The 24,849-nt window shown below is 30.1% G+C and overlaps 1 protein-coding gene across 2 annotated transcripts in view; it reads left to right on the top strand.

The window, feature by feature from the left end:
* Positions 1–24,849, top strand: part of LOC111625253 (protein TMEPAI-like) — a 128,860-nt gene that overhangs the window by 80,033 nt on the left and 23,978 nt on the right. The window contains exon 1 of one of the 2 annotated variants that reach the window (XM_023368353.1): positions 17,411–17,642. The exons of the other annotated variant lie outside the window; for it this stretch is intronic. Within the exon in view, the coding sequence (XP_023224121.1) occupies positions 17,525–17,642 (118 nt within the window). The 5' untranslated portion in view covers positions 17,411–17,524. Of the gene's footprint in view, positions 1–17,410; positions 17,643–24,849 lie in introns of those variants that run through there. 2 annotated transcript variants of the gene reach the window in all.

Below are 24,849 nucleotides of genomic sequence, written 5' to 3' on the forward strand. Positions count from 1 at the left end.
GGTACAATCCATGATTGTACCTTGGGACAAATATCTGCAAATAATTATTTGACATTTTCTCATAAACAAAATAGCATAAAGTCAAGTGTTACACTATATATAGTGATGTTATTAATTACTAATAGAAATATTCAATAGTCATAGCTAAAGATCAATTAGAACTTAAATTATGAAGGTTTAGAGAAAAGTGTCCCAAAGTAGAAGGATCTCCCCTACCTGTTAAAAACGTTTTGAATACATTAGAAAATAATTCAATATGAAATAAAGTTTTCGGACTTCATTTTGTTTTTAATCACTTTATTTTTATTTTGTTACATAAAACGTTTGGATTTTCTGCTCAAGGTTTTGTCAGTTTTATTCTTGATTGTTATAGAGAGTAGCCTATTTTATCATCCTTTCGTTATATACTTCGTTACGGTTTTACCTGTAATAAGCTTCATTTTTATCCATTCTCTAATTTTACTTCCATTATTTCTTTGTTTTGTTCCTTCCCATTTATTTTTTTTGTTTTTCTAAATTAATTAAAAGAACATTAATTATTCAAATTTGTGATGTAATTCATAATAAAGATAAACTTTTCAGATAAGAAATTCTTGTAATAATTATTAAGCATGTGTGAGTGTGTAATACATATAAGAAACAAATTTTATTCTTATGAATATACCACTGAAACTTAAAAAAAATTAATTTTGAGAATTTAAGTTGTAGAATTATATGTAATGTAAAACAATTATAATTTTCTTCTGTTAATATAATTTGATTCGTTAACACGGTTGAAATACTTGATACTGCTTTAGCTGTTGATTTAATTTCAGCTGTGTGCAGTCAGACATATAGCGAAGCTCCAGGTATGATTGAAGCTACATCCAGTCGTTTCCATCATCAAGGTGATACTCAGTGTGAATACGTGATTCGTGGACCTACAGACATTTCGGTAACATTAAACTTTACTCGGCTTTATGAACTACGAAGCGAACCTGCACCTAATTGTCTCCCTGAAGTAAGGATAGCAGAACTACGACCAAGTGGTCACGAAAATCCTATGGAAGTCCTATGTCCAGCGCGTCATAACTTTCATGCTCCTCAAGTGTTTCATGCACAGACACATGTGCTCAAAGTAACATACATTTGGTCTCCTAATCAAGAGAGTGGATTTTCTCTCTATTTCAGCTTCCATAAAGCTCCTAGTAGATCAAGTGAGTATTAAATTTTATATTTTTCGCAGTTTTCATCATATGGAATTTGATTTATCATTTCGTTTTTAATGCTCAATGCATTTTCGATGTGTAAAAATTTACAATTGTTTACATAATAATACTTATGCAATAAATAATATACCATTGAATTTATTTTGACAAAGTAATTTTTAATAAGGAAATTACGTCCAAAATATAAACATTCATGTGTGAATCACAATAGTATTTCATATGAGGGCTGTTCGGAAAGTTCGCGGCCTTGCCTATATGCGGCGCTGCGATCAATTTAATTTTTGGCCGGAATAATTCAGCCATCTTTGATAAAGATACGATACCAATTTCCGCTTGATTTGTCGTAAAGTTTTTTTATGATAAAAGTGAATAACTTAATTTAAAAATAAAACGAAACCGTAGAACTGCATACCTTCGTAAGCCAAAATTATACTCTATTCAGTTTTTCTTCACTTAATGCTTGCGAAACGCAATCATCATGTCGGTGACATACTGAGATTTTTTGAAAGTGCACTCGTCGATTTTTAACAATTACTTTCTGAAATATTTCCTTGTCAACTGTTTTTGACGACCCGTATTCTATTTTTCTATTTTTTAATTCAAAATTTCTCGAACGAAACTTATAAAACCATATTTAACATGTCCGACGTTTAGGAGCATCTTCTCCATGCACTACAAGTATTTTTTACTGTTTGTACAGCGTTATATCTTTTCGAAACTTAAAAGGCTTAGATAGTATACCCGATTTGCATTTTTTCTGCAGACATTTCGATTTGATTTTACTCAAAGAAAATGTGAAATACAGTTTTAAAATAAGCTTGTAAAAAAGTACAATCTCATATTAGCAGTAATGTGTTAAATTTCACAACTGTCGTAATTAAATTGCATATCTATATCGGAAATCACCCTCAGACGAAAATAGCAAATTCACCAGCACCTTATTTGCTGAGAAAAACATATCTATGTTAAATAAAGACAGCTATTAAGGCCGCGTTAATTAAAACTTCTGCCGCGTATATAAAAGTATTGCCGCAATTAATTTTGCGCGTTAATCAAATTTCGCAAGCAGGGGATAAGGTATCCTGCAAGCAGGGGATACCTTTATACATACCCACTAATAGGAACCAAATTCAAACAAAAAATATAAAATCGTTTGTTAATGGAAATCTGATTATATTTTCGATAAGATTTAGAATCCTTTAGTTTCCGAAGCTATCGTAACGCATATCCCGTTTTACGAAGGCATACTCACTAATACAACGGATTAAGGACTAGATCACCGTCGTAAAGCGAATCAAGGTCTTTTTCACTTGCCAGTCTAAAAGCCTAAAAACATGTTTGTACTAGCATTTATTAAGGGTGCAATTACGATAGCCTATAAAAATGTTGAAAAAGTGATATTAATGATTAGTGTACAGAATGTACTGTAGTATATTCGGTATTGCTTGCCTTAAAACACTTTCGTTCTTTGCTTATAGTGAGTGATGAATGCAAACTTGAAAATTGCATATTGTAGAAAGGCCGAAGGAAATAGTGGAATTTCATCTCAGTCTTCAACAAATTTTATTCGTTTCGAAGATGGAAAGCTTGATAAAGATGCTCGAGGACTGTGTCTGATGTTTAAGACAGTTCAACACTAGGCTGTGATGATGATGACTGCGACAGTTCCTTGAAATATTATAACAAAAGTTTCCTCCATGCAATGATGTTTTCTTTCATTAAGTATTTCTTTATAACATGAAATTCCATTTGACACTATTCTATTAAATACAGAACTTCTTTCAAAATCTGCGACAATCCATTCGAATTCTGTCAGTTCCTTTTTGATGAAGCTAACATATTTTAATTCTTTCGTTAGCATTTCACTGAAATAAACTGGGCCTTCATCAGGAGCTGACTTCATTTCAAAAAATCAACCTTCTTTGCTCTTAAACCATAAGCAAATATTCATCTATTAGAGATGCAAGTTATTCTGAAACATCTTTAGACTCCTTCCAGTTTCAATTTTTTAAGTCATCTCTATAGCGTTTGCATTGATAAAAAGCTAAAAAAAAACTCTTAAGAGATGAGCAAGCACCTAAAATAATAAAATGAATATAATTGAAAAGCGTCGCATTAGCAAAGAGATATAAAACTGGGTACTCTGTAATATGATTTTTATTTAACCTCATAAAGTATCAATTTTAAAAGTAATGTTTATTAAAATAAGTTGATGGCTGATCTATTAATAAACATACAACAAATTGTAAATCTTAATGTATGCATTACTGTATGGCTCTTCAAATAGAAATAATATTGAAGAATATGGATTCGGCTGTTAATCTGAGCCAAGTATGGATTTTCTGTTTTAATTTTCGTTTCTTTAAGTGAATTTATTTTGTTCTCAGGTTCACATTGTGGATATGTTCGTTAGCAGATCAGTTAAGTAGTTATTTTAAATAAGTTATTATTTCGAAATTCTTTATTCACCTTTTTTCCTTTAGCTGTGGTTGAAAAACTGTAAATATTATTCTTTTATGAAAATTAAAACTTTGATGAGCAAAGTGAAAGAAAACTATTTATCATAAGTATGTTGTTTAAAAAGTTTTTATTTACTATTAATTATAACTTAGATTTTGTACTCAAATTATTAGTTTCAGCTTAGTGTTTAAAAACGATTATCAGTAATTTATGGTAGGTTATTAAAGCGTATTTAGTAGATACACTCATTTACAAAAAAGTTATGTACCAAGGTGTTAGAACCGAATGAAACATTATAAACCTTATAAATGTAAACGTAATAACAATAGTAATAAGTGATTACAATATCGATATCATTCCAAAGGGACAATTTTCTATGGAACAACAATACAGTCGACCCCGCTATAACGCGGTAGATACGTTCCACTTTATAAGAATTTCACGTTGTAGGAATTCTTAAATACATGAGCCAATCACAGCCCTGCACATGTGCAGTTTACGGACTATGGTTGTTTGAAAGGTTTTCTTCCATAAAATTAATCGATTCTAGACTAATTTGACTCAAAATTTTCAAAACACGTATATTTTTTTTGGGAATAATTCGTATAAACTGTGCTATAAACAAAAAAATGTAGGATTACTTACCGAGTGTGCACCGTTCGATGACGCCATTGCTTAAGCTTGTTTTCGTCCCGGAGCAGCGCACCAAACGGCGGGCGCGTTTTCTGATAAGTTATTTTTCTGCGAAAAATTCGTTGACTTTTGGAGACATTATTAATAATTTAATAATGTCTCCAAAGTTCAAATAATAGAAATAATTTTTATGGCCGTTGAAAAAGAAATGTTTTTTTTTTCACAAGAAATGTATAAAATTACAGTACTGTATTAGACTTACAGTACCTAATTTATATACTGTACAGACAATAGTAAACTCAACTTACCCGCCTAAACTCTCCATAGCGTGTAAGTAGTTCGGCTGCTCGTCCACTATTGGTCCAGATTCGACCAATCCTGTCGCGACACGAGTCAGCGATGACGTTTTACCGCATTTTACGAGTCTCTTTTAGCGTCTTTATACGAATACGGTCGCAATTTTTATATAGGGAACCCACGTTATAGGGGGTCGACTGTACAACTTAAAGAAACTTTAGTGCCTTATAGAATCTCCTTTTCTGGAACAAGCGGCGATACGGTCAATCATGGAAACATACAGACACCATATGCTGTCCAAACATGGTCACTTTTGGCGGCGATTTGCCATAGATGTTACAATTGCTACTCTAGAACTCTCTCACACATGGACGAATGTGGAGCTAGAATACCATCTGGTATCATAAATGCTCGACGGCAACCTAACTAGAGACAAAGTAGGCCAATAAAATGTCACAATGTGATAGAGATATTCCTGGAGCACTGTAGCCAAGCGTTATCTTGATGGAAAATAGCTGCTTGCAGCCTTGTTATGAAACGAAACACATAAAGACAAAATTTCCAGAACATACTGCTGTGCCATCAATGTCCTCGCACCACTACTAGAGTAAGTGAGTGACTGACTGACTTATATGAGATTTGGTTTCCCAGACCAGCACGATAGCATTCAGGCAATATGTCACTCAAGTTTTAGTGGATTTGAAGCACTCATTACTGGTCCTCAACACTAACGTGTCCATCTATTCCCACACATAACCGTGATTCTTAGCTAAATTAAAGATGATAGATAGAAATGATGGCACTATTGCAAACTGAATTGACAATGTGGGGTCTATTAGCAGTATATATATGTAGTGGTCATCGTCCATGTTTTGCCTCTGCTAATTTCTTGCCAATGATACAAGAGACAATATTTTGTAGCGAGGTTTTCATCTGCCTCTGAATGATGGACAAAGATTGCAGCTGTCCGTGCTTGTTTCACGATTAATTGATGATCTCTCCTGGTGGTCTGTCTGAACGTCCAGAGCTTGCTCATCGTCCATGTGTGTGCTTCAGTGTGTGCGCGAGCATGCGTCCTCGCGCAATCTCAGAGTCAAGTCAGAACAATTCAGATAGTGGAAAGTCCGATGTTGCGGCTTTTTTCAACCTTTGTTAACCTTTTGTACAGGCTGGACATTTGAAAATTTTCAAATAACAGGTATATTAAAAATTCTGAACACAATAAATTCTGCGGATCTTTTTATAGGATTACTTGTGCGTCTTCTGATGGCATTATCTGGCATGCGATAGGACTACAACTGTAATCATTTATATATCTGTCTGAGATAAAACTGTATGCTGAGTTTTTCAGTAATTGAGAATTCTATCTGAGTGCATAACTTTTTGTCAATAAGTGTATTTTCTATTTTACGTTTGCAGATTGAAAAATTTTACGTTATTTTCATATCGAAAAAATAAGAATTAAAAAATTTCGTTTCGAATTTTTTCACAACACTAGTAATTTCTCTTCTTACACGGCTAATTTTACATCGATAAAAACTAATATCTACTGTTTATCTATCAGCTTTAATGAATAATCGTGCAATTGTGATTATTTCTTGTTTATTTAATTTTAAATGGTAGAAAGGTTCAGGTCTCTTAATAGTATCTAAAGGAAAGGTCTGAACAAGTTTTCCCATTATTGTATGAAACAAAATTTTTTAAACAATAATAATAATAGATATAATAGAAAATAACAGATATTTTAATTGAACTTATTTATCAATTTGGCTTTTTTATGTGTATTCTTTGACTTACAAATTGAAATGATTATTTTTCTTAATTGTAGTTACAATATTTTATAAATAAATAAAATAAATGTAATGGAAAATAACATTATTCATATATACTTTGGTCTTACTTCAGTTAGTCTCTACTTTGTATGTGCGTGTGTGGAACGTGTTGAATACTCATACTGAAAGTTTTCTTTTTAACTCTTTCCCTCCTGTAGGCACTAAGTCTTTTTTTTCATTTACATCATATGTTCGGTTTGATCTATTAAGAGTACAGGTCAAGCCACTTATGAAAATTTCTGACTCGACCTGTATTCAAAATTAATTAGATGATTTAGAAATTTAGAACAATGTGTAAGGTTTATTTTTTATTTCGTCATCGTGTTAGCAGCATGGTTCTGATCCCTCGATTAGGTCTTGCATTAGAATCGGTTCCTTTATTGCCTTACTATTGGAAGTTAGCCTTATATAATTGATGAATAGTTTGGAATATGAATTTTAGTTCGTATAGAACTCTCTTAATGTTTCAATTTTTTTTAACAGACTGTAAAGAAAATCATACTATGTATTTTAACAAAGTGTAAAAAAGTTTATAGTTTTTATGTTTTGTGTGCGCATATATAAATTTGAGTTTATATCATTTGAATTAAGAATAAATTGAATATAAACAAAGATTATATTTGATTTAGTAACTATTTTGGACTTCTTGGTGAGCTATGTTCTTATTTTGTTGTTGTAGCAAGGAATGCATGAATTTCATGCTACATAATATTTGTGTATTGTCAGTATAACATCTATCTTATTATTTAGTTGTCAGAGTTTGTTAACATTACTACTAAATATATTGGCGTATCTCGTTCTGTTGTCTCTCAATGTACAAATTCTTGACGAGGGTGTACTTTATTGACTCTACGAGGAAAGTTAAAAAAAGCAAGAGATATAAGGTTTTATAAAAATAGTTACCAAAGATAAAATTCATGAGTTTTCCCCTAACGATCCATCTCTGAAAAACATTAATAACCAAAAATCCTATGATCTAGATTCAGGGAAAATCAGGAAAAGTGAGGGAATGAGATTTTTAACAGAAAAAGTCAGGGAATCTGCAAATACCGCGATATCTGTCTGTCGTTCTCGCTCTTTTTTGATCGGAATAAGTCTTTAAATTCGGTTCGTTAAAGGGAGGTGCACGAAAACTGAAGCGACCAAACAAATGGCAAGATTTGTCGCGCTTATATCTCGTAAACTATAAATGATAATCTAACGATTTAAATTTTGTTGGCTAGAAGGTTTACGTCCATATTTAAAATTTTGGGTAGTGGAGGCGTGCAGCTTTGCAGGAGCGGTGTTCACGAGTGGTTGCGCATGAACACCGAAAATGGCGATGCGATGCGGTGTTTAGCAGTAAAACTTTGGATGGCGAACAGATAGGATGTCGAAATTGGTGTCGATTTGCATAGAATGACAGAATTTACAATATTATTAGCAATAATAATCGACAAAATAGAATTTGTAAAGTCATAAGCCGATAACTATGCGAGTGGAAGAAAATTTTCATAATGTGGAAGAAATTGAAAAGGAAATACGAACAGAAATGGAAGAAACGTATCTCATTTGAAAGAAACATTTAAAAGGAATTAAGAAAGCCCAAAACTGATGCCGAACGATGCGGATTGTGTAGAAAGCGTATGAAAACCGAGGGCGTCAACTCCGACGCGAATACTTCGAGTCCGTCACCGCCCGAACCGATAGATAGTGACTTGGAATGTGATAACCAGCAAGACGATGTTCGTTTAAATCTTATCCTTCCTCTAATGACACAAAGACAGATTCACGCGTTAACAATTGCGATTGTGTTCCGTGCACAACCATCCTAATTTTTTTGACCTGCGTGACATTTGGTTAACTCATTGCAATCAGTTGATGCCATGAGAGGAGGCAAAGAACCTTCAGTCAGCTTAACGGTGTTGTGTACGGGACAGTTTGGAACGCGTGGCGGACTTCACGCAAATTATGTATTTTTATTCGTTGTCATCTCCGCTGCTGGCCACATACAGTATGTGGAGATAATAATCCTTCCAATTTTGACGGATTGATGATCGGTGATGTCTTTTCTCAAAATGCAAATTTCCATCTTCGGATGGCCCGCGTAATTTCGGAAGTCCACGTTTTTCGGAAGTGTACTAAAATATCGCCGTAGAGTTAAAATCGAGTTTTCAAAAACACCATCGACAAAGACCCGCTTTCCCATCAAAACTCCACCGCTCCCACTTTAATTTCAGGGAAGAATGTGAAGAAATGTAACGATCTTGAATAGATCTGCGCTTCTGTTTAAATTTTGAATTTTTCGCCTCCTTGTTATAAGAAAATTCGATTTTACGACGCGAATCTTTTTCTTATTTAAATAAAATTTACGAATTAATTTCATATTAAATCATTTTTTATATTACGTAGAAATGACGTAGCTAATTACGTAATCGATTTTACGCGAAGCTTTTTGTTTTTTGTAAGTGAATAAAATGTTTTTTAATAAAAAAAATTTATATAATTGAGTGCAAAATGGGTTTAAATAGAGTTGGCCGAATATTACGTAATGGAGAGGGGAAAGCAGAAACGTTAATAAGTCAGGGAATGCCATGGAATCACAGATAGAATTACCTGTACGGACCCTATATATACAATATTAGAAGGTGTTAACGAAGAAGACGGTTTATCCAATTTTAAGTGTTCAGTCTATAAATAATAATAATAATAATAGGTTATTAGACTATTATTATATTTGCTATTTGATTAATAATAATATTATGTTAATAGGCTATTATTATATTTGTATTCATAATACAAATATAATAATAGGTACTGAATCAAAAATTATTATTATTATTACTGTATTATTAATTAAGCTTAGCTCAGGACTGTATTGACAAAACTGTATCAAACTACTGGCTGACTAGGGGGCTGCCTATTTGTAGAGACAGTGGGTTTATGGTTGCCATTCAATATTAGGTCATAAACACTAAAAATTACAGAAATCACATTCTAAAGGATACATCATTCACAAATGACTCTTGCAGAAAATGCCACATTCTTCCAGAAACAATCTCTTAGCACAAACAGACTATTTATATAGCCATAATCAAATAGCAAATATAATACACCAAGAGCTTCCATACAAACAGATTATTAAACATCCAGGTAATATACTACAAATATACTCCACAGAAAGTACTAGAAAATGACACACACAAAATATACTATGACAGAGCCATAATCACAGATAAAACAATTCATCACAATAGACCTGACATCACTTTTATTGACAAATTCAATAAGATCGCTTATCTAACAGATGTCTTCATTCCAAACATTCATAACATGAAAAATGCTCATATTGAAAAAATCAACAGTACACTCCATTCACAGTGGCGTATTGAAGCTTCATGCTGCTCAGGCGAATCTGAATTAGGGGGTCCCATGTACACTTCACACATTTTTCTTTGGGAGAATATATATGTTTTTATTATTATAAAAGATTGGTTTATGGCCTCAGACAATTGTCTTTTTTGCCTATAGGATAACACCCCACTATCCATTCGCACAAGAAATAAAAAGAGTTATGGAGGTTGGATAAGGTATTTATTGTGCCTATTGTCCTCTCTTCCACTGATGTCATAATATTATATAGCCTACACTGCACAAAAGTCTAGAAATGTTAAATCTTAATAAAACATATACATGACACTACAGAAAGCTGCAATGTTGAATACGTTGAGGAATTGACAAAACAGGCAATTCAATTAAACCACAATTAAAACTTGGAAAAAATTATATTAAGCATGTGTTAACTGTCGAAGATGGTTTCTGGAACATAGCTCTTGATACAAGACCAGAAAATTTAATAGTTTAAGCCAGGGCTGTAGTGTCAGAGTCGGAAAAAATATGTCGACTCTGACTCCCACTTCCGCATTTTTAATTTACTTTAGTTTTTTTATTTAAATGAAAGAAAATTTATTATATATTTATTAAATTTTTAAAATCTTTTTGTATTTTATTATAATTCATTTATTTTAAATACAAAATGCACCAATTTAATTTATTAAATATGTAGTATTCTTTGTAGTATTTGTGTTTAGTAGTTAAATTATTTTGAGCCAGTTGAATTTGAATATTTTTGAATCATTCTTTTATTATCCCTGCTCTAAATAAGTACTCTATTTTTCTGAATGAGCCAGACTAATTGATCAGAATACATATTTTTCTTTTCTGAAGAAGGGGCTGAAGTACATAGCTAGATCGCACACTTTTTAGTTGGACTAACTTCTAGAAGGGTGAAATTGAAGTGAAAATGCTGTCGAATAGGCCTATATGTAGATGTAGAATTTTATCGCCCCTTTCTCCTCTTTAATGTAATTTTTTACAAATATTTAATATTTTTTTATACAAATAAATATTAATAGAAGTTAAATATTAAAAATACTAACTATAAAAATGTTTGGGTAAACGTCCCAAGCTCCGTTCAGAGTAGGGTACCCCGCTATGAGCTTCTCTGTCCCCCATAAAATGACTTGGTATGTAATTTTGCCGGAATCGGAGTCGCCCTACTAAGATTATCAGGAGTCGGAGCCAAGTGTTTTTTACTGACTCTGCAGCCTTAGTTTAAGGTGATGATTCTGATGAAAATTTAAACGGCATATAATTAAATTATTATGAATAAATATTTTATTTTTATTTTTTTGAATTTAAAGAAATAAGACAGCTGCTTCACTAAAGTCGCTAAAAGACAACCTTTGAGCTGTTAAAATCTTTAAAAATTGAGCGAACCTAATTTTGGCAGTGTTAACGGTCATTTTCAGGTTCTACACATCCAAATACAGTAGAGCGTCGTTTATCCGAATCAATTGGGGACTGGAGTTGTTCGGATAACCGATTATGTACGAAAAATATATTAACCAATCCATGTTAAAATTTTTTTCTGTTGCGTGTCGCTTCGCGTTGAATTTTCGTCGATGTTAAGCCTAACGTAAACTTTTTATAATAATAATCGTAGTTATTGTATCGTTAAAAATTAGTTCTTTATTTTGTAGAAAGAAAATAAATATATTGAAAAATATAAAAACCAAAAAAAAAATACACTTTAGAAGTTGATCTAGGATTAAAAACGTTCGATTCAGCACCACACACAGTCCTCAGAAAAACACCACACAAAAGTGCCAGTGCTGCCAGCTAAAACACACACACCAACAAAAAAAAATATTGGAGTAGCCCAAGATATATCCAAAGATTGCAGCGCCACAGCACTAGCGAAAATTTAAAATTGCCAACTGTATTTCTTTCGGATAACCGGCTTTCGGATAAACGATGCTCTACTGTAATAACAAAGGGCATGTAGTATTTTGCCCAAATTCGCAATCGAGCCGAAACTTTTCATGGGTCTGCCCTGACCTAAATTACATCATACCAAATTTCACCTTCGTATTCGCACGCGCTGCGGCACGAAAATTTAAGAACTTTCTGCGGTTTCTCCCGGATATCTCAGAAACCTTTTTTGATTTGGATAAAATAAAAACTATGTTTTACAACTATGTAAGGACTATATCCATTATTTTTTTACAGTTTTTTACTCCGGGAAAGTCCGCAGAAAGTTTTAAATTTTCGCACCGCAGCCCGTGCGAATACGAAGCTGAAATTTGGTGTGATGTAATTTACGGTCAGAGCAGACCTACGAAAAGTTTCGGTTCGAATCCGGATTTGGGCGGGAACACCACAGCTGTAATAACGCTCTTTTAGAACACATGCGCTTGGCGCTTACAAAATGTATAAATTAATAACACAATATAATAACAAAAATTATATTTTTTGTTATTATATTGTGTTATTTAATTTATACATTTTGTAAGTGCAAGCGCATGTGTTATAAAATTTGCATTCTGTATTAGTTCGATTTGTGAAGTGTGAAGTTAGTTGGCCATTTACACGACCGAAATTGTCTTCGTTCGATAATAAATATTTAAGCTGCTTAAAGGTTGTTTTGATTAATTTATTTTTGTAAAATTTAGTTTTCTATATTGAATAAAAAATTATATTTAAACAATAAATAAGTTATAATTAATAGTTTCTGAAAATTTCCTCAATTTTAAGCATAAAACTATCATAATTTTTCTTTTCGAAAAAGTAACGATAAAATTGTAAAATTTATTTGACTTTTCGAAATTAAAATAAACAATATGTAGTATAATTGAAAACCACAGCTATAATAATAATAATAATAAAAACTAATCCTAACAAAATAATTATTTTGTAACTTATAATAAAATTATAAAACAACGTGATAGTATTAAGATAAAGTCATATGAGAATTACATGTATAATGTATATGTAGTTGTTTTTAACTGTTGTTTATTAACGGCTTCATTTTACAATACACTTGTTTAGAGAACATGAACTTTGGAACTGCGATATTTTCCACCATTAACACTGGTCAACAGCCAAAACGCTTCCGAAACCAAAGTAGCTGAATATTACTAATTCAAGGTTGCTGAATATGAATATGACAATAAAAACGTTAACTTGCTCTAGTTTTTAAGATTTCAAACCAAATATGTCAAATTTTTGAAAAAATTGCCATTTTTCTGTAGTTCTTGAATGTATTCCTATACAGCTTAAAGTTCATTTTCTTTAATGTCTGTGGAAAGAAAAGAAAACAATCATTCTTATGACAGCTCTCAATATATGCTACAAACAATGCGAATGGAGACTCTTCATTGACTCCTCCAAGGTGAGCCTTAAAGCTATTTTGTTACTGTTGTGTAACAAAAGCTTTCTATTCATATTGGCCATGCAAAGTACATGAAAGAATCATACAAAAGCATGAAGCAACTTCTTGCAAAAGTAAATTATCAAGAACATAAATGGAAGGTGTGTTGTGATTTCAAAGTTATAGCATTATTACTTGGACTTCAGCTGGGGTATACGAAATACTGTTGTTTTCTCTGTGAGAGGGATAGCAGAGACCGAGTAGCACATTTCAAAAGGAAAGACTGACCATAAAGGAAATCCCTCGAATCTGGATCAGAAAATGTTATTTCTGAACTGTTAGTAAAATGCAGTTCGATCATACTACGATCATTGCATATAAAATTAGGACTTATGAAAAACTTTGTCAAAACCACGGATCGAAATGGCCCAGAATTTACTTTTTTAGAGAGACGTTTCCAAACATTAGTGAGGCAAAAGTTAGAGGGGATATTTTTAGGTCCACAGATTTCCAAGCTTCTCAAAAATACGCTCTTTGATAGCGTACTAATAGATGCTGGAAAAGAAGCTTTGAATACTTTTAAGATGGTGGTAAACAATTTTCTTGAAAACTATAAAGCTTCTAATTACAAACAAGAAATTACAAATTACAAATAACATGCTGTCATGTTATGAAAAGATGGGATGCAAATGTCATTGAAAATGCACAAATGCACTTTTGGCATTTTCACATTCACTTTTCCCTGAAAACTGTGGGTCTGTCAGTGACAAACATGGGGAGCATTTTCACCAAGACATTGCTTGTATGGAAAAATGATACCTAGGGAAATAGAGTCCGGCAATGTTAGCAGACTACTGCTGGAACATTACATGTGAAACGCTTGCAGATTCATACAAGAAGTCTTTAAATAAGTGTCATACATGCGAGTGATGTCCTGGGTATTTTATGTTTTCGTTGTTTATTTAGTTTTTATGTATCAAAAAGTGTTCTGATGGTTTCTGTGTTCCAATTCGAATGAAAATTACATTATGTGTATGTATTCAGATGTATATTATGCAATTTATTAAACGTTGATGTGCCTTGTAAACTTGAGCTAATTCTGGTTTTTTATAACCATTTTTGAATTCAGCAAGTCGAAATCATTAAGAAACAGCTAGTTTTGTTTCCGAAGGAAACAAAAAGTTTTTATTTGTAGACCTGTGTAATCGGACAATATCAGTGGATGAATACTACTACTGTTATTTGGTTTATTGACAGTCGGTTTATTCTTAATGCAAATTATAATTATATTTAAACTATAAATTAAAGTATATGTCTGAGCATAATAACAAAAGTATATTTTAATAGAAACATTGTATTTTAAATAGAATCATTAACATTTCCTCACACGGCTTCATTTATTAATGAGAGAGAAATTAAAAGAATTTGACTTTTCTGCATAATTATTTTATTCCTTAAATGTTTCGAGTTTACCTTCAAAGATTACGATTACAAAATAGTTAGTAATACAATAATCTTAGGTAAGTAATGATCATAAATACAGGAAAAAAACAGTTGAAATACACGCAAATTCAAAATATATTGTTTTGATTTTACCTTAGATTTATTTTCTTGCTACTCTTTTTCAGGAAATAATTGTAATATTAGCCTATAAATGATTTTAATATTTTAATATATACTTTAATTAATAAAGTTCAAATTTAGAATTTTCATTATTATTTTATTTAAAATATGAAAATTAAAAATAAACTGTGTTTTTAAAATTAAATCTTACATTCTGAAATCAAATAACAATATATACATTTTTACAAATAACAATATATACATTTTTATGTCCAGAAATATAATACAACTAAATTTTTAATATAATTACGACAATAAATTCTGCGGATCTTTTTATAGGATTACTTGTGCGTCTTCTGATGGCATTATCTGGCATGCGATAGGACTACAACTGTAATCATTTATATTCTTGTCTGAGACATAGTGCAGGCTAGGTTTTGCATTAATCACATGACTATTTTGGGGTGTAAACTTAAAATTTATATTGACGGTATTTATTCTTTACGATAAATAAATTTACTCTTCGAAATTAAATGCTGTATTCGGTGTTTATGTTTTTGATAAAGGAAAGTTAAGAGTTAAAATATTATCTGAAGATTCATTTGGGAATTAAACAAACATCAACTGTAATTAATTTAAGAAAGAGAAGTCGAAAATAACATAAACGTCAGACAAAAATTATTTATTTGAATTAGTAAATCGTTTGAATTTGAATGCTACATGGTTAATGGACGTTTATCGTTTTTACTATTTTAACAATTAATTTGTGTAGAATGGAAAAGCAGGATACTAATTAATTTCCTGTTTCATCCATCTCTTATGATTTTTAGTAATTCTTATCAGTTCTGTATTCAACTTTTTCCCTAATGAAATCATTTGCATAATATATTTATTATGAAAATAATTGAAATTCCGCTAATCACATAGATTTTTAACGTTAATTGATATTACGAAAGTTTTAATACAGTGCCGAAGTGGTAGCTTAGTTGGGATTTATACTATTCTTGTGTGATGGAATCTAGTTTCAAGGATCTGTTATCATTTTCCGATAATAGCAGCTGTCGAGACAACTTTTTTAACTTCATATTTTGAACGGAAAAATCCAAATATTCTTTGAAAATTCGATTTTGTTTTTAAGAAATTAAATATTTAAAAATCACATTGCTTGTTTTAAAGAAAATTTTATATTTAAAGAAATGTAATTTTATAAAAATAATAATTATTAATATATGAGTTATAAATAGTCTAGAGACAAGAATCGCAGTAGGTTAAAAGCAGTAGTGTAAAAAATCGAAAATATATAAATGCTCTCGTGATATATGTTTAATTATTTGAATGTGTTCCGGTTTATATACACAGGGAATACAAAATATCTTAATTGATTATGTTCATCGACAAGTAGAATTCTTATCTGGAATTTATAATCCATTAATTAGTAAATGTATCAAAAGAATTCGATGCAAGAACGATCATATTGAAATCGATAATAACAAAAAATTAGAAACGATTTTTCGTCGTGACTGCCATTGTCCATTGCTTCCATTCCTCGGAGAACGTGATACTCTTGGAATATGATACATCTAGATCCATCACATGAAAGTGAAGGCAATGTTAGATTTCAGGGCCGTCAACTGAGTAGAGGTATCTCGATATTTTCTAGCAGTATAGCCGAGAATAAATGGACGATTAGAAATTAGTCTTATATTCATTTTCAAAGCAAATAATAAAAACTTGGAATTAGAATTATTGTTACTATTCTAACTATTATAAGTTGTTACGAAATAGTTGGAATTATAAACTAATTTTACATAGTAACTAACTTTCTGCATATTAATGACTCTTACAGGAAAAATTAATAATTTATAGAAAAGTTATTAATATAGTATTATAATATTGACATTGTTTCATATACTTGCTTGTATAATGTGTAAAACGCTAATTAAATTTGTATAATTATAAGCCTATATGATTATTGAGAGAGAGAAGAAATAATTAATACCTCATAAAAATTTTATAAATCGTTTATCGTCCAAGGTTTTGTGGTTTTGTTAATATGAATTATTTTTGAAACATTTTTTGGAAAATATCAAATTGATGATTTGTAAATACAGTATAAACAATATATATGTGTACAGTAATACCTCGACTTACGCTACTCCGACTTACGCGAACCCGGAGTTACGCGATTTTCAAATCTCGTCCATTCGTCGTTTGTTTGAGCGCCACGAAACTCTTGATTACTCACTCCCGCCACAGTATTGTTCAGCTTGCATGTTCGGACGTGTCGCGCGGAATCGACACATAGCTACAATTTATTTTGTGTTATTTATTTCTGTTTGTTATATCTACGGAGACTTGAGAGACTCTATGTGGCGATTTCTTGTAACCGTGAACGAATCAAAAGACGATATAAGATTAACGAGAACATTTATTAGCTTACATATATCCGACTTGGATTTTACATAAATTGCGAAATTATACCCCGACTTACGCGAATTCGACTTACGCGGTTATCGCTCGGTCCCACCTATCGCGTAAGTTCGGGGTATTACTGTATATGTAAATTTACAGTCTATAAACTAATTATTTAATTTGACATCGTTCTCCTTGTTACGGCTGAAAAATATACAGAATAATTCAAAACATGTTTCAGAATATTGTTAATAATGAATGATTCTTCTTCCAGAAGTTAAAAATTTTAATTTATGAGATTTCTTGTAAACAAAAATTTAATATGTTTTTATTTTCATCCCGAATTTTTTAACAGTATTTTTACTTTTTAACTTAAAGACTACAATCTTTAAAAGTGAAGATTAGCAAAAATAATCTTGTGCGATAAGATGACGGATCCTCTCTATGTGCAATTTACAGTAGGCGGCTATTCCAATGATGTGCAAATGGATACAGGTGTTTTAGACATTGATAAAAGAGTGCACTCGTCCATCTGCATTATTTCAGGTAAACATACATACTGTGCTTCGAAACAAGGAAAATTCTCTTATGGGCACTGTCGTGGTCTTTTTTATTTTTCTATTTTATTTCCAAATAAAGCCAAATTGGGCATGCTGATTTATAAGCTAGCTCTGTAAGTAACTAAGAATGTGAATTAAGTTCCATTTATATTACATATTTTGATTATGTTGGGGCTGCGTTAAATTGATTGTCTCTATTATTAATACATTTATTTTTAAGAATCAAATTCATTATAATTAATTTTAAAGTTGTTGTATCATATTTATAGGCCTATTGCAGAAAAATACAGTTAAATCATTTTGAATAACTATCACCTTTGATTTGATTATTATGATCTTAAATTTTTTTGTATTTTAAGTGCTTAAATATGTTAGCAAAATACAATATAAATAACTTATATTGCAATTAAAATAGAAAATCTTAATTTTACTTTTGTGGTTTGTGTTGAATTACTACTAACGTACGGCGGAAAAAATATAAAATTCAATTATATGTAGAAACGAAATAAAAATTTATTTTTCCGTACCAATAAAAATCAGTATTAATTTTTTTCTTCATTTTTCCGTTCACTCTCTAATCTAATACAAATGAACCATTGACAATAGTTTAATTCTTTCAACGGTTCTGTAATTAGTATTGTAAAGTTAATGAAATACCTGAAATTTTACAAATGGAGTTTGGAAGACGTGGAATTGTCTAATATTAGTTTGGAGGCCTTCATAATTGTCAATGTCAACATTTTGCCCATATAACTGGTCGGGAAGGTTAAAGAACCCTGGAGTATATGCTATGATTGGCTGTTGACCTTCGACAGGTGGCGTAACGCGTCGTCTTCCCGTTAAGACCTCTGGAGATTAATTATCAAAATGTCAAAAGATGCATCGGACCATATACCGATTAAATAATGCATCCTGAAAGTTTTGACCTTAACCGGAAGCATTAATGGGCGGATGAAGCTTTATTCGAAAACTTATTTGAATGTTTTCGCATCAAAACCTTTTTTTGAAATTTAACGATAATATCCACTTATAACGTGAGGAAATTAGATAAATTATCGAAACAAACGATTCTAAAGGATTCATTAAATTTTGAGGAAGTTGGAAAAGTTCCAGCGCCTACATTCCTACATATAGATTCAGACGCGACCTTGATCTCTGCTTTACTTCTCGCCAGGATGCACTTTCACTTGTACAATATAGCGGTTGTGAGTCAGTCTTATTACATAAAATGTCTGGTTTTAAGAATTAATATAAAAATTAACCAATATATAATTATATAAAATCTCCCGAATTTTCTTGAAACTAGACTATAATTAAAACAAAATATAACTTTTGTTGATTCAACTAAAGGAAACGAGAGTATCAAGAGTGAACTAAGTATTGTTGTGGACAAAGTGTTCATTTATTAAGAATTCGTAAACATCGATCCGATATAGGTGAACAGGATAAATTTCAAAAAGAATTTGCTATGTTTTCTCAACGTAGAAGAATCATAATTGCCTAAAATGTAAATTTTGCTTCGTTTATGACGTAATGAAATTATATTTATCGAAATGATGTTATAACTGAAAATAACAGTTAGATGGAAATAAATAAATAAAAATGTTATGTCAATTTTCTTCCCTAGGGAGTAAATTAAACGATAAATATTTTGGAGGATTTTTTTATTGAGTGAGCACAAAGTCCATACCAAGAAAGTAAACGTCACTCATGCTACTTCTCAGGAGACTGCTTTCTCATTAATAATGCATGTCTGCTGCATCTCACGTTGAAAGGCCAATCTTGAATTTCGGGTTTGAAATGCTTCCAAATTGCATCGTTTCATTCTATAAAACCTGTAGAAAATATTATGTAATTTTGCTAATAATTTCCTTTTAGCAGAAGTCGTCATACCATAGTTTGTTTTAAACTTTCGTATATAGTCGTATTTTAAATAGATTGCAGCTTAATAATATATGGTGCTGTATTCGAGAAATGTCCAACAAATATTTTTTACCACTAAAACATCAATAAACGAAAGTTTATTTTCTATCCTGGATGGTAGTTTCTAGATCAAACTGCAGTTCTTTATTCTTATGATTGCAGCTTACAACAGGATAACATCAATTCTCATACAATCGCAAAAGTTATGATTTTCTATGGAGAGGGAAAAAGAAAAGCTTTCACTTTTCCGCTATTTTATAGCAGCTGGCAAGAAATAGCCTGTATTTTCCTCCTCAAAAAGATTTAGAACTTTATCCTCCAAATATTTGGAAGTTCCGTAAGGATAAAATGAAAAACTAGAATCTTTCAAGATATGATCAAAAAGGGAAACTTTTGATGAAACAGACTTTTGGAAATTTCAACCTTTTTAGATATTTGTAAAATTTGTTTGGCTGCTTACACATAGGAACGCAATAAAAATTTTGACTGAAACAGTTGAGCAAGGAAATAAAGATTAAAATTCAGATTAATAATTATTATTTAACAATTTTTTTACCCTAGTTATTATTTTAAAATTTAGATGTTTGAATGAAAAATTTTAAATATACAATATCTTATTTCATGACATCAACGATTAGTTTTGCTATTTTATTTTTATATCTATATTTTATTAAATACAAAATTTAAATAAGTGTGCGAAAAGGCTTTTGTATTCTAATAATAATGTATTGTTTTATAAGAACTGATTCGTATTCAGAGATTCTAATATAGGCTTTTAAAAATTTTGAGCCTATATTGTAAAAATTTTATACACAAAATTTGATTTTATTATGCTAATTCTATTTATAATAAAAGAAATTGGTATATCATTCTTACTATCCATAATGAGCGATTGATACCAATTCTCTTCGTGCATAATTTATAATAGACATAAAGATTTAAACTTCACTTTACGGATGATATACACACAGAGTATATTTCATAATAATAATCATTATTAAAATAAAGCAATTATCTTTGTAAACTTTATTCCGTTAGTTAAATAATTTTTATTTATTTATTTAAAGGAAATTCATATCTAACATAGAAAGATTGAAATCTTTAGAACTAACTTTGTCTGTATTACTTTTATATTTAAATAATGCAAAATATTTTCTAAACTTTATGCAGTTATTTTTAAACAGATAAAATAACATCATAAAGTTTAGAAAATATCAGTAGTATCTAGATTGTTGATATTTTCGTAGTTAAACATTACCTTTATTCTTAATAAATTGTTGCAGGAAGGATCAAATACAATAGTTTCAGCTGTCTATTGTGTGATGCATACAATATATACGCCTATATAACCAGGACATTTTTACAAAAATATGATCATATTTATTATCAGTAAGAAAACTTACATAGCATTATCGAATCTGTATTTTCATGTATTTTTAATAAATACAGTACAGTATTTTAAAAACTCAAAACTACTCTTGTGACAAAGTTTATTTATGATACATTTTTTTGTCTGGTTTAATACATATTAATGAATTCAATTAATTTCTATATTATTTATTTTTAACTAATTTAATGTAGTCATTCTAATATAACTGTTAAATGAAACAGGAATTAACTACTGTGCCTTCAATTAAATTTATTTTTTAATGTTATGGCTACACAAAGTACTATAGGTAAACGTAAACCTATATTTCGCATTAAAGTAGGAGAAACTTAGTAATTTAAAAACCTGTGTATCTGATTATTATAAAATCTCCCGAATTTTCTTGAAACTAGTAATTAAAACAAAATATAACTTTTGTTGATTCAATTAAAGGAAACGAGAGTATCAAGAGTGAACTAAGTATTGTTGTGGACAAAGTGTTCATTTATTAAGAATTCGTAAACATCGATCCGATATAGGTGAACAGGATAAATTTCAAAAAGAATTTGCTATGTTTTCTCAACGTAGAAGAATCATAATTGCCTAAAATGTAAATTTTGCTTCGTTTATGACGTAATGAAATTATATTTATCGAAATGATGTTATAACTGAAAATAACAGTTAGATGGAAATAAATAAATAAAAATGTTATGTCAATTTTCTTCCCTAGGGAGTAAATTAAACGATAAACATTTTGGAGGATTTTTTTATTGAGTGAGCACAAAGTCCATACCAAGAAAGTAAACGTCACTCATGCTACTTCTCAGGAGACTGCTTTCTCATTAATAATGCATGTCTGCTGCATCTCACGTTGAAAGGCCAATCTTGAATTTCGGGTTTGAAATGCTTCCAAATTGCATCGTTTCATTCTATAAAACCTGTAGAAAATATTATGTAATTTTGCTAATAATTTCCTTTTAGCAGAAGTCGTCATACCATAGTTTGTTTTAAACTTTCGTATATAGTCGTATTTTAAATAGATTGCAGCTTAATAATATATGGTGCTGTATTCGAGAAATGTCCAACAAATATTTTTTACCACTAAAACATCAATAAACGAAAGTTTATTTTCTATCCTGGATGGTAGTTTCTAGATCAAACTGCAGTTCTTTATTCTTATGATTGCAGCTTACAACAGNTATCCAGTATATGAAAACCTATTGTATACGGCAAATTATTCGCCTAATTTGTATAAAATTCAGTTTTTTCGGATGTTTTTTAAATTTAAGAAAACAATCAAAATTATAATTTATAGTTTATTGTTTATAGATATAAGTTTGGTTGTTTTTAAGGTAATCAATATTCTTGCTTCGCTGTAAAGTAAATACTATGAATGAGAAATATTTATTTTATTAGATACATACATTTAAAATTAATAAACTAAGTTTATTGAATATTTATAAACACCTTTGCATAGATTCATGGGCAAAAGTGTTTATAAACAAGATTGAAAATATATATGTAAAGAGTAAATTATAATTAAAAAAAACCTATGCTGTATTAATGATTAATTATTTCATTTTAATAATAAATAGAAATGCAACATTTGCAATAATTTTTCTGTTATTATCATCTAATTTATATCGTTTGTTGTACTATGTTTCTTATGAATTTGTTTAAATATTAAAATAACTTGTGTGTGTATATGTGTGTTTGGTATGTATTAAAATAGAAATTGATTATATTTTTAAAGCTGAATTATTTATCTATTTTTCGAATTTACTTATTCATGCAAAAGATGGATGTAAAAAGACAATTTTATTCATAGTTTTGAAGTTTATAAATAGTGAATTCCTCATAAGTATTAGGAATATGTTTATACAAGATTATAATTTGCCGAATTCTAGAAAACTTAGTTCATTAAAAATAAATGTATGTATCTAATAAAATAAATATTTCTCATTCATAGTATTTAATTTACAGCGAAGCAAGAATATTGATTACCTTAAAAACAATCAAACTTATAACTATAAACAATAAACTATAAATTATAATTTTGATTGTTTTCTTAAATTTAAAAAACATCCGAAAAAACTGAATTTTATACAAATTAGGCGAATAATTTGCCGTATACAATAGGTTTTCATATACTGGATAAATCCTGTATATCCTGTAAAACATACCATATATTGGATATATGGTATGATTTACCATATTTTATAATATTTCATCGATAAAGACTCAGGCATTTTTTGAATAAAAATTATTCAATTATATTTTTATCCGCTTGCATGTATTTTTGTAACAAATAACTTCGTTTAAAATTGTAGTCATTTATCTTCTGCATCTTTACAAATTNACTTATAACTATAAACAATAAACTATAAATTATAATTTTGATTGTTTTCTTAAATTTAAAAAACATCCGAAAAAACTGAATTTTATACAAATTAGGCGAATAATTTGCCGTATACAATAGGTTTTCATATACTGGATAAATCCTGTATATCCTGTAAAACATACCATATATTGGATATATGGTATGATTTACCATATTTTATAATATTTCATCGATAAAGACTCAGGCATTTTTTGAATAAAAATTATTCAATTATATTTTTATCCGCTTGCATGTATTTTTGTAACAAATAACTTCGTTTAAAATTGTAGTCATTTATCTTCTGCATCTTTACAAATTTTTAAATTTCTATTCATTATATAAAAATATATGTAAATTATTGCGAATATTAATATATATGAGCAAAGGCGCAAGTCGATTAATATAGTTGAACTATTTGGAACGTATTATTATAAACGAGGTGTGACGAATTTGGTAGATATAGTTACTTAATGTTCGCAGAAAATGTTTTGTAGAAAAAACTTTGAAATTATCAGATTATTGAAAAATGAAAATGATATGCACACTTAAAATTAATATAGTATAATTTAAATATAATGATTAAAAATTTTCACAATATAAGACTTTGGGTGACGATAACGAGTGCATGATAACTTTTTCTGCCTGAGCTTATTCACATTATAAGGTTTATATGAACAGTTTGAACATACAGTGTGATGGTTTCAGAACACTTAGTATATCTAGGAATTACAACGATTTCGGAGAAATGAAAGTGAGGAAATTAAGAAAAAAGATGATGATGATGATATTCATCTATCCATGCAATTTGAGATACATCGACAGATATAATTTACTATTATATAACTCTTAAAAAATTATTAAATTTTGTTTATTTGATAGATGTATAATTTACATTATATGTACTGTATCGTGTGTATACACGTCTGGATTTCGAGTTTATTGTTAATTTTTACTTTCCCAGTGTTATAACGGAGGAAAAGTATGGAGATCCGGCAAAAAATGACTCCCTCTGGATTTTAACATTTTTGGACTCGGGACACCTTGAAACGTCGAGAAATGCAAAAAATTTGGGAGTAATTTCTGTATATATGTATGTTAGTGTGTGTATGTGTGTGTAGGGTACGATTTTGTTCACCCGTTTGAAGCTTAATAACTCCCGTGCCTTTTGTCGAAAATTTCTGAAATTTTGCAGGGAGGTTTGTTTATTAGGGGGATTGATCCTGTTACATTTTAGTTGTTAAAAGGTCGAGGGGTGGGGAGATAATGGGGTCGTGTGTATCTCCAGTAGGGTCGGACTTAATGACGATTTTATTCGTTATTAGCATTTACAATTTTTTATAAAACTCATCCCTAACTTCAAAATTAAGGTTTCTGCCATTTTATAATAGTTAAAAATATAAAAAGTTTTTAATAAAATATGATAACAGATGGCGCCATCAAAATTTTAAATGTTGTCGAGAAAGTTGAGCAACTCGTTGCTGATTTTTGTAAATTTTTCGCATATTCTATGAAGACAGTATTTTA

The sequence above is a fragment of the Centruroides sculpturatus genome, unplaced genomic scaffold (assembly GCF_000671375.1).
Source record: "Centruroides sculpturatus isolate CEXI.00-Female unplaced genomic scaffold, Cexi_2.0 scaffold393, whole genome shotgun sequence".
Taxonomy (NCBI): Eukaryota; Metazoa; Arthropoda; class Arachnida; order Scorpiones; family Buthidae; genus Centruroides; species Centruroides sculpturatus.